Raw genomic sequence first — 11,524 nt, 5'->3', positions numbered from 1 at the left:
TACCCAAATGCAGCCAAATCACACAGAAACGCCCCCAAAACACCTCTAGAACATAGCCCAACACCCCCAAACCAGATCTCAACACCGCAAAAACACATAAAACACCCCCAAACCACACACAAATCCCTCCAAAACCGTATCCCAAATCACACAGAAACCACCAAAACAAGCAAAAACACCCCAAAAATGTACCCCAACACAGCCAAACCAAACACCCCAAAAACACCTCCAAAACATAGCCCAACACCCCCAAACTACAACTCAGCATCCCAAAGACACACAAAAGAGCCCCAAAACAAAAATCCCAAAATCATATCCCAAATCACACAGAAACGTTCCAAAAACACACAAATATACCCCAAAAATGGACCGCAATGCAGCCAAAACACACAGAAACACTCCCAAAACACCTCTGAAACACCCAACACCCCTAAACTACAACTCAACACCCCAAACACACAAAAATACCCCCAAAACACAGACAAATCCCCAAACCATATCCCAAATCACACAGAAACATCCCAAAAACACACAAAACCACCCCAGAAATGTACCCCGACACCCCCAAACCACACAAAAACACCCCAAAACCCCACAGAAAACACCCCCAAACCACCCCAAACCCCTCCAAACAAGTTGGGGACAGGATGCGCCCTTGAACCGAGGGAAACCAGGCGATGTTGTTTTTGGGGATTTCAGTAAAGCTTTCGACACAGTTTCTTGTAGGATCCTACTGGAGAAAATGCCCAGTATAGAGCTAAAAAATCATAATTTGATGTGTAAATAATTGGCTGAGGGGCAGGGCTCGAAGGGTCGTGGTGAACGGGGCCGCATCAGAGCCCGTCATCAGTGGGGTCCCCCAGGGCCCCATTTTGGGGCCAGTTCTCCTCAATAAGTGATTTAGACACAGGACTAAGAGGGGTTTTGAGTAAATTCACTGGTGGCACAGAACTTGGAGGGGTTTTAGCTGAAAGTAAGAGATGGGCAGCCTTGAGCTGGCAGAAGCAAGGAAAATAAGGGATAAAAAGTAAAAAACAAGGAGAAAAACAGCTCCAGGCTGAGCCTTTTGCTCATTAAGGGTCATTAACGTATTAAAAATCACACCCGTCAAAATGCTAATGTGGGATCTGTGTGTCCCGCCCCCCAGCTCAGTAGAGATGAGTTAGGTGAGCTGGAACAGCCGACCAAAAGTGCCCCAAAAGACTTTTCACCAGTTTGCTGGGTGTAAATGACGCGGGTTTGGGTCAGAGGGGTGCTGGCTTTGCAAAAAGATCGCTGAGTACCTGACTCTGCAGAGCTCTATAATTAATTTTTTAATTAAAAGACCTCCGGGTGGATTCCGTGCACCCTTTGCAGTGCGATGCTGCACGGGCCCTGCAGCTGCAGGGGAGCGTGCGATGGAACAGGGGAGTGTGCAAGGGGGCAGGGGAGTGTGCAAGGGGGCAGGCAGGAGAGCATGCAACAGAACAGGGGAGCGTGCAAGGGAGTAGAGGAGTGTGCAAAGCCAGCCACGGAGCGTGATGCCAGCATGAGTGGGCAACGGAGCGAAGGAACATGTGAATGAAGCCAGCACGAGTGTGCAAAATGTGAGAAACTAAGTTGTGTTTTTGCAGTAGAGAACTATTCTGTATTCTAAGGTAGCTGTGTAGTCATAACAAGGACAAATGCTACGTAGATAAGTGGACAGGAGAAGGCCTCGCTGTTCCAAAATAAGGCAGAAGCTTGAGAAAAACAGGATGAGCCGTGTGGGAACAGTAAAACAAAGCTCACAGGTTCTCAAAACATAAGAAAGGAGGAAAAAAAAGGGAAAAGGGAGAAATTAAAGGGTTGAAAACCAGAAGAATTGTACAAATATGGTATAGAGGAGCGTGGAGTAGCTTGTGAACCTGTAGTACTCAGCCAATGAGGAAACAGGGGAGGAGATCAGGTGTCGGGTAATAGGGAATAAAAGGTTGTGGTATATTTACTGTAACGCACTCCCAATGGGCAGGGCGCCCGCCATTGCAATCGCGAATAAAATAGCTTCACAGAAGATCCCGTCTGAAGAAAATTATTTGAGATTTTTCTCGCACAAAGCCAACAGGAGCGTGCAAGGCAGCGTGCAAAGCCAACCCGAGTGTGCAAAGCAGCGGGGCCGGGGCGCTTTGGGCGGCGGCGGGACTCGAACCCGCGGCCCCGGGCGCCCCTCCCCGCCCGCTGGCCCCGCCCCCTCCGGCCCCGCCCCCTGCTGGCCCCGCCCCCCCAGAGGCGACCCCCCGCGGGCGGGGCTGGGCCGGCGCGCGGTAGCGTGGCCGAGCGGTCCAAGGCGCTGGATTTAGGCTCCAGTCCCCGCGGGGACGTGGGTTCGAATCCCACCGCTGCCAGCGGGGCGCCGCCCCCATTTTGTGGCCCCCACCGAGGCCAGGGGACCCCCAAAGCACGAAGGGGGCCTGGGGGGGGCATGGGGCTGCCCTAAAGGGGGGGACCCCGGGGAGGAAGGGGGGCAGGGGTGCCCAGGAGGAAAAGGGGCAGTGGGACGCCAGGGAGAAATAGGACTGGGGGGACCCCGAGCCCACTGATCCCCCCAAAACAGGCACAGACGAAGCTGAAAATTAGTAAAACCTTTATTTTTCCCAAAAGTGAAGTTACAATCGTTTTCCCCAAGTACATCAAAGAACCGAAGTGAAGGGGGGCGAGGGGGTAAAGGACCCCCCCTGCCCCCAAAGCCACCACCGTGGGGTTCCCACATCCCTCCCCCCCCCCTTAATTCCCCCTAATTAACTACCAACACCCATAAATTACACCTGGCCCAGAACCAGCGGCCCCACGGGGACGGGGGGCCACAGCCCTGGCCCCCAGGGACAGGGGAAGCCTCCCCTGCCCGCGCCCCCCACTTGGGGGGCAGCCCCCCAGCCCGCGGCCCCCGGCTCAGTTGTCCTCGTCGCTGTCGTCGGGGCTGATGGCGGGGCTGGTGAGGCTGTAGGTGGGCGACGTGGGGCTGTAGCCGGGGGACGTGGGGCTGTAGGTGGAGCCCTTGGGGCTGGTGGGGCTGTAGGTGGGCGAGGTGGGGCTGTACTTGGGGCTGGTGGGGCTGTAGGTGGGGGACGTGGGGCTGTACTTGGGGCTGGTGGGGGTGTAGACGGGCGAGGTGGGGCTGTAGGTGGGCGAGGTGGGGCTGTACTTGGGGGTGGTGGGGCTGTAGGTGGGGGACGTGGGGCTGTATTTGGGGCTGGTGGGGCTGTATTTGGGGCTGGTGGGGCTGTACTTGGGGCTGGTCGGGGTGTACTCGGGGGAGCTGGGGCTGTAGCTGGGGCTGGTCGGGGTGTACTTGGGGCTGGTGGGGCTGTAACTGGGGCTGCTGGGGCTGTAGCTGGGGCTGCTGGGGGTGTAGGTGGGCGACTGCGGGGTGTAGCGGGGGCTGGATGGGGAGTAACTGGGGCTGGTGGGGCTGTAACTGGGAGAGGTGGGGCTGTAGCTGGGGGACGTGGGGCTGTAGTTGGGCGAAGTCGGGGTGTAGTTGGGGCTGGTCGGGCTGTAACTGGGCGAGGTGGGGCTGTAACTGGGGCTGGTCGGGGTGTAGTTGGGCGAGGTGGGACTGTAGTTGGGGCTGGTTGGGCTGTAGCTGGGCGAGGTGGGGCTGTAGCTGGGAGAGGTTGGGCTGTAACTGGGAGAAGTGGGGCTGTAGCTGGGGGATGTCGGGCTGTAGCTGGGAGGATGTCGGGCTGTAGCTGGGGGATGTCGGGCTGTAGCTGGGAGAAGTCGGGCTGTAGCTGGGGGATGTGGGGCTGTAGCTGGGCGAGGTCGGGCTGTAACTGGGAGAAGTGGGGCTGTAACTGGGAGAAGTGGGGCTGTAACTGGGAGAAGTCGGGCTGTAGCTGGGCGAGGTGGGGCTGTAGCTAGGAGAAGTCGGGCTGTAACTGGGAGAAGTCGGGCTGTAGTTGGGGCTGGTGGGGCTGTAGCTGGGGGACGTGGGGCTGTAACTGGGCGAGGTGGGGCTGTAGCTGGGGCTCTGCGGGGTGTAGCCCCCGGGCGAGCGGGGCTCGTAGGCGGGCGAGGTGGGGCTGTAGCTGGGGGACATGGCGCCGCCTGCGGAGGAGGAGGAAGAGGATGAAGAAGAGGAGACCCCGGGGGGGACGGGGGGGTCCCATGGCCCCCCCGGGGCAGGGGGCACTCACCTGGGGAGGGGATGTAGGGGCTGGAGGGCCCCGGGGAGCCCGGGGAGCCGGGGGTGGGCGACCAGGCGGGCGAGTAGCCGGGGCTGAAGCCGCTGGCGTCCGAGGCGGCGCTGGGGGAGAAGCCGGCCCCCCCGGGGGTCATGCCGCTTCCTGGGGGGGGCACAGAGAGGGGTGAGCGCGGGGGGAGCACCCGGGGGGGGGGGCGCAGAGCCCCGTGCCCCCTCCCAAGACACCCCAGGGACTCACAACGAGTTCCTGAAGCGCCCCGCTCCCCTTGCACCCTGTCTGCCCATGGAGCCCCCACCCGTTAATTCCCCCCCCATTAACCCCCAGTGCCCCCCAGCAGGGCCTGGAGACCCCCAATAACCCCCCCCCCCCCCAGACCCTGAACCCACCCCAAAGCCCCCTCGCAGCCCCCCAGAGCTGCCCCAGGGACCCCAAGAGCCCCCCAAGTCCACCCCCATGGCCACCAAGGGCTGTGCCCAAGCCCCCCAGCCCCCCCCCAACACCCCCCAGCCCCCCCCCCCCCCCCCGGGGTCCCGGGCACCCACCGACACTGGGGGACCAGGCCCCGTAGGCGGGGGTGGCTCCCTGGTTCCACGGGGTCATGGCGGGGGACATGGCCCCCATGGGGCTGGGCGCCGAGCCGAAGAACATGCCGGTGGCTGCGGGGGGAGCGCCGTCAGCACGGGGGTGTCGCCCCCCTTGGGGGCACGGGGACACCCCGTGGACCCCGGAGTTTGGGGGGGCCCCAGCGTTCGGGCCAACCCCAACCCCACTGCAAGGACCCAGATGTCCGGGCCACCCCCATCCCAACCATGGGGACCCCAACGTCCGTGTTCCTTGGGGACCCCCATGTCCAGGCCACCCCAATCCTGACCCTGGGGACCCCCCTGTCCAGGACCCCCCAACCCCAGGACCCCCCACATCCAGGCCCCTTGGAGACCCTGGTGTCCAGGTCACCCTGATCCCAACCAAGGGGACCCCAACATCCAGGTCCCTTGGGGACCCCAATGTCCAGCTCCCCCAGTCCCAACCGAGGGGTCCACAACGTCCAGGTCCCTTGGGGACCCTGGTGTCCAGGCCACCCCAATCCCTGCCAAGGGGACCCCAACATCCAGGTCCCTTGTGGACCCCAATGTCCAGGCCCCCTCCAACCCCAACAAAGGGGACCTTGATATCCAGATCCCTTGGGACCCCAATGTCCAGGTCACCCCATTCCCAAACACGGGGACCCCACCGTCCAGGTCCCTTGGGGACCCCAGTATCTGCCCCCCCACAACCCCAGCTTCAGCCCCCCCACCCCCAAGCACCCCAGACCCCACCCAAACCGACCTCAAAGCCCCCCTCACCCGCTCCCTCTGCCCCATCCCCATCCCCCAAAGCCCCCCGGGACCCTTTGGGGGACCCCTTGGGGACCCTTTTGGGGACCCCCACCCCGCCCGGGGGGGTCACTCACAGCCGCCCACGCCGAGGCCGGGGATGGCGCTGGGGATCTCCATGCCGTGCTTGCACTTCTCGGCGTCCAGCAGCAGGTCGAAGCAGCCGGTGCCGGCGGGCGCCAGCTGCCCCAGCATGATGTTCTCCGACACCCCCTTCATGGGGTCGCTCTCGCCGTGCGCCGCCGCCTCCATCAGCACGTCCACCTGAAACGGGGGGGGGGGGGGGGGACCCCGAAAATCAGACCCCGGGGGGCACCCTCATATAGGGAACGGGGGGGTGAAGGGGGTGGGGTCCTTAAATCCAGCCCCAAAGGGGCCGGGGTGCTCCCAGTGGGGCGGCCCCAAAACCACCGCGGTGTTTGAAATCCCGTTACGTAAAGGTGAGACCCCAAAACGAGCCCAGCGCCCCCACATCCAGCCCAGGAGCCCCCCAAGTTCAACTAACCCCCCCATAGGGAACGGGGGGGTGAAAGGGGTGGGGTCCTTAAATCCAGCCCCAAAGGGGCCGGGGTGCTCCAAGACCCCTGAACCCCCCCCTCCAGCCCCATCCCCACCCCATAGGACCCCTGCCCCTCCTCCTGCCCCATTTGCCCCCCCAGTCCCATTCCCAGTCCCCTGCAGACCCATTCCCACCTTGCAGCCCCCCAAATGCAGCCCCCATCCCCAGCCCCATCCCCACCCCGTAGGACCCCTGAATCCCCCCCCATCCCCATCCCCATCCCACTAGGACCCCCCAAATCCTGCCCCTAGCCCTGCTCTCACCCCGTAGGACCCCCAACCCCCCCCCCCCTCAGCCCCATCCCCACACCTTAGGACCCTGAACCTCTCCCCAGCCCCATTCCCAGTCCCCTCCCCATTCCATAGGACCCCCGAACCCCCCCCTCCAGCCCCTTCCCCACCCCGTAGGACCCCGAAATCCCTCCCCTCCAGCCCCATCCCCACCCCGTAGGACCCCTGAACCCTCCCCAATCCCATTCCCAGCCCCGCTCCCACCCCGCAGGACCCCCAACCCCCCCCCGCAGGACCCCCAGCCCGCCCCGCGCACCGTCTCCTCGAAGGAGCACTTCATGAGGGGCCCGGTGTCCTGGCGGTTGACGCCGTGGCGCGTGATGGCCATGAGGTGCCCGCGGGACGTCATGGTGTCGCACAGCAGCGCCAGGTGCCGGTAGTTGACGTAGGAGCCGTCGAAGGAGATGACGTGGTACAGCTCGCGCTCCAGCGCCTTGCGCACCGCCTCGATGCCCAGCACCTGCGGCACCCAGGGGTGCTCCGAGTCACCCCGAGGCTCCGCATCCCCCTGCTCACAGCTCCCAGACACCGCCTCGGGCACCCATGGGTGTTCCAAGTCACCCCAAAGGCTCCACAGTCCCCCTGTGTACTGCCTCGATGCCCACCACCCGCTGCACCCAAGGGTGCTCAGCCACCCATGCTCCAGGAGCCCACCAGGGCACCACCCATGGGTGCTCTGAGTCACCCCAAGGCTCTGCATCCCCCCGCTCACAGCTCCCACCCAGCACCTGAGGGCACCCATGGGTGCTGAGCCACCCCCAAGGCTCTATGTGCCCATGCTCACAGCTCCCTGTGCACCACCAGGGCACCCATGGGTGCTCCAAGTCACCCCAAAGGCCCTATACTCCCCAGTGCACCGCCTCGATGCTCAGCACCTGCAGGGCACCGATGGGTGCTGAGCTACCCAAGGGCTCGGGGCACCCATGCTCCAGGAGCCCTCCAGGGCACCCACGGGTGCTCTGAGTCACTCCAAAGGCTCTGCACCCCCCCCCCCCCCCCGTGCACCGCCTCAGTGCCCAGCACCTGCCACACCCATGGGTGCTGAGCCACCCCAAAGGCTCAGGCCACCCACACTCCAGGAGCTCACCGGGGCACCCATGGGTGCCCTGAGTCACCCCCAAAGCCCCCTCCCGCTCCTAGCTCCGTGCCCAGCACCAGGGGGGCACCCCGAATCCAGGAGCCCACTGGGGCACCCATGGGTGCCCCGAATCACCCCAAAGGCTCGGAGTACCCCCACTCCTGAAGCCTGCGGGGGCACCCATGGGTGCCCTCAGTCACCCCCAAAGCCCCCCCCCTGCTCCCAGCTCCGTGCCCAGCACCAGCGGGGCACCCACCCTCCAGGACCCCACCGGGGCACCCATGGGTGCCTTGAATCACCCCAAAGGCTCGTGTCACCCCAACTCCCGGAGCCCGCGGGGGCACCCATGGGTGCCGCCCCACTCACGGTGAAGATCTCCACGATGTCGTTGGAGGTGGTGCGCACGGGGTCCACGTCCTTCTCGCTCAGCACCCGCATGAGGCTGACGCCGTCGGTCTCCAGGATCCACTCCTGCAGCGCCTTGAACTCGCCGTCCTCCGTGATGATGATCTTCTTCTTGTTGTCCGTCTGCGGCAGGTGCATGTACACCTGGGGGGGGGAAAGGGGGGTCAGCGGCACCCATGGGTGCCCTCTGGGGGGGGTTGGGGGGCACCCCGGGCACCCCAGGGACTTCGTGGATGGATACAGGGGGGCTGAGCTGGGGCTGCTGCGTGGAGACCTTCAGGTGCTCCTTGGGATCCAGGAAGGGCAGCGGGATGCACTGAGCACCCATGGGTGCTACTGGGGACCCGGGGAACACCCCAGGTGCAAAAGCACCTCACTGGGTTCCCATAGGCACCGCCACAAGCACCCATGGGTGCTCCCAGGAACCCAGAACATCCCAGGCACCCAAGAACCTTTTGGGGTTCCTATAAGCACCACCACGAGCACCCATGGGTGCTGCAGGGGACCCAGGGAACACCCCAGGAACCCAAGAACCTTTTGGGGTTCCTATAAGCACCACCACAAGCACCCATGGGTGCTGCTGGGGACCCAGGGAACACCCCAGGTGCACAAGCACCTCACAGGGTTCCTATAAGCACCACCATGAGCACCCATGGGTGCTGCTGGGGACCCAGGGAATACCCCAGACCCCCAAGAACCTTGTGGGGTTCCTATAGGCACCACCACAAGCACCCATGGGTGCTCCCAGGTACCCAGAAGAACATCCCAGGCACCCAAGCACCCTGTGGGGTTCCTATAGGCACCGCCACAAGCACCCATGGGTGCTCCCTGGTACCTGGAGGAACATCCCAGGCACCCAAGCACCCTGTGGGGTTCCCACAGGCACCCCCACAAGCACCCTCGACCTCCTAAAGGTTCCATTTGAGACCCCTATGCACCCCCAGACACCCACAGAGGCTTTGTGCGCCCACGGGTGCTCCCCAGCCACCCGCAGCAGCACCCTGCGCCCCCACACCCCCTCGGGTGCATGTCCTGAACCTCCCGGACCCACCCCGTGGGGTCCTCCGTGCACCCCCAGGGACACGAGGGGCACCCAGGGGCGCCCCCAGGGACATGAGGGACACCCAGGGGCTCCCCAGGGACACGAGGGGTGCACCCATGGGTGCTGCCCGGCCCCGCACCTTGCTGATCTGCTCGATGCCCTGCAGCGTCATGTCGGTCAGCATGTTGGACTCGATGCAGCGCAGGAAGACGTCGTCGTCCATCTTGTCCACCACCTCCTCCTCCTGGGGACACGCGGGGGGGTGACGCCCTGCCCGGCAACCCCCCCCCGGCACCCAAGGGTGCTGCCCCCACCCCCGCCCTGACCTCCTGCATCTTGTTCTCGTCGCTGTTCATGATGCGGATGCGCAGCACCAGCTTCTCGGCGTTGTCGTCGTTGAAGATGCAGTTCAGGTCGTCCCCGAAACCTTAAAAAATAGGGGGGGGGGGGTCACCAGGGTGTTCCCCCCAGCACCCATACAGGACCTCCGGGGTACCCCCAGCGCCCTCCAGGCTCACCCCTGGGTGCCCCTGAGGTCCCTGTGGTGCTCTTCGTGTCCCCTGGGACTCCCTGGTGCCCCCCGCGGTCACTGCAGGACCCCGCCCCAGCACCTCTCGGACCCCCAAAATCCCCCCCAGCACCCACGGAGCGCATCCAGGACACCCCCCAACGCCCCTCGAGACCCTCTGGACACCCCCCCTGCCCCCCCAACATCCCCAGGTGCCCCGAGTGTTCCCCCCGGGACCCCAACGCCCTCCGTGCCTCCCAAGCCCCCCCCAATAGTCCCCCAAAGGCCCCCAAAAGCTCCCCAAAATTCTCCCAACACCCCCAAACACCCCAACACCCCTCGGCTCCCCCCCAAAGCCTCCCAACTCCCTCCCAACGCCCCCCCAAATCCCAAAACCCCCAAATCTCCCCCAAATATGCCCTGATGCCCCCAAAACCTCTCCCAATGACCACCACCAACCGCAAACCTCCCCCAAGTCACCCCCAAGACCCCCAAACCTCCCTAATATTCCTCGATGCCCCCAAATCTCCCCTAAATTCCCCCAAAGGTCCCCCCAACGCTACCCCAAACCCACAACACCCCAGGGCCCCCACATCGCCCCCACGCCCCCAAATCCTCCCCAAACCTCCCCCAATGCACCCCAAAGCGAACCCACCCCCCCCAACGCCCCCCACATCTGCCCCAAACCTCCACCAGCGTTCCCCGAACGCTACCCCCATGTCCCCCCTACTAATTATCATCTACCTCCCCCCTACTAATTATCTCCCCCCATACTAATTATCTCCCATCTCCCCCCATACTAATTATCTCCCCCCAGACTAATTATCTCCCATCTCCCCCCATACTAATTATCTCCCCCCAGACTAATTATCTCCCATCTCCCCCCATACTAATTATCTCCCCCCATATTAATTATCTCCCATCTCCCCCCATACTAATTATCTCCCCCCAGACTAATTACCTCCCCCCAGACTAATTACCTCCCCCCATGCTAATTACCTCCCCCCATGCTAATTACCTCCCCCCATGCTAATTATCTCCCCCATGCTAATTATCTCCCCCATGCTAATTACCTCCCCCCATGCTAATTACCTCCCCCATGCTAATTACCTCCCCCATGCTAATTACCTCCCCCCATGCTAATTACCTCCCCCCATGCTAATTACCATCTATCTCCCCCCATGTTAATTATCTCCCATCTCCCCCCAATACTAATTATCTCCCATCTCCCCCCATACTAATTACCATCTATCTCCCCCCATACTAATTATCATCTATCTCCCCCCATACTAATTATCATGTATGTTCCCGCATACTAATTATCATCTATCTCCCCCATGCTAATTATCTCCCCCCATGCTAATTATCTCCCCCCATGCTAATTATCTCCCCCCATGCTAATTATCTCCCCCCATGCTAATTATCTCCTATCTCCCCCCAGACTAATTATCTCCCCCCAGACTAATTATCTCCCATCTCCCCCCAGACTAATTATCTCCCCCAGACTAATTATCTCCCCCCAGACTAATTATCATCTATCTCCCCCCGTACTAATTATCATCTATCTCCCCCCGTACTAATTATCATCTATCTCCCCCGTACTAATTATCATCTATCTCCCCCGTACTAATTACCATCTATCTCCCCCCATACTAATTATCTCCCATCTCCCCCCATACTAATTATCTCCCCCCACACTAATTATCTCCCATCTCCCCCCACACTAATTATCTCCCATCTCCTCGATGCTAATTATCTCCCCCCATGCTAATTATCTCCTATCTCCCCCCAAACTAATTATCTCCCCCCAGACTAATTATCTCCCATCTCCCCCCAAACTAATTATCTCCCATCTCCCCCCAGACTAATTATCTCCCCCCAAACTAATTATCTCCCATCTCCCCCCAGACTAATTATCTCCCATCTCCCCCCAGACTAATTATCTCCCATCTCCCCCCAGACTAATTACCATCTATCTCCCCCCAGACTAATTACCATCTATCTCCCCCCGTACTAATTACCATCTATCTCCCCCCGTACTAATTACCATCTATCTCCCCCCGTACTAATTACCATCTATCTCCCCCCGTACTAATTACCATCTAT

At 61.7% G+C, this 11,524-nt stretch overlaps 1 protein-coding gene and 1 non-coding gene across 2 annotated transcripts in view; one reads left to right on the top strand and one right to left on the bottom strand.

Annotated features, from left to right (window-relative positions):
- The first annotated feature begins 2,281 nt into the window (after positions 1 to 2,281).
- On the top strand, positions 2,282 to 2,363 carry TRNAL-UAG (transfer RNA leucine (anticodon UAG)). Its single transcript has one exon. It is a non-coding gene; the product is annotated as a tRNA-Leu (tRNA).
- Positions 2,364 to 2,754: 391 nt separating this feature from the next.
- POLR2A (RNA polymerase II subunit A) overlaps positions 2,755 to 11,524 on the bottom strand; it is a 41,131-nt gene continuing 32,361 nt past the window's right edge. The window contains 9 exon segments of the mRNA XM_066985160.1: positions 2,755 to 3,690; positions 3,692 to 4,065; positions 4,155 to 4,304; positions 4,706 to 4,819; positions 5,614 to 5,800; positions 6,642 to 6,845; positions 7,830 to 8,012; positions 9,050 to 9,154; positions 9,237 to 9,337. Of these exon segments, the coding sequence (XP_066841261.1) occupies positions 2,908 to 3,690; positions 3,692 to 4,065; positions 4,155 to 4,304; positions 4,706 to 4,819; positions 5,614 to 5,800; positions 6,642 to 6,845; positions 7,830 to 8,012; positions 9,050 to 9,154; positions 9,237 to 9,337 (2,201 nt within the window). The 3' untranslated portion in view covers positions 2,755 to 2,907.

The sequence above is a fragment of the Anser cygnoides genome, chromosome 31, assembly GCF_040182565.1.
Source record: "Anser cygnoides isolate HZ-2024a breed goose chromosome 31, Taihu_goose_T2T_genome, whole genome shotgun sequence".
Classification (NCBI taxonomy): Eukaryota; Metazoa; Chordata; class Aves; order Anseriformes; family Anatidae; genus Anser; species Anser cygnoides.
This window is presented reverse-complemented; position numbering and strand designations above follow the sequence as displayed.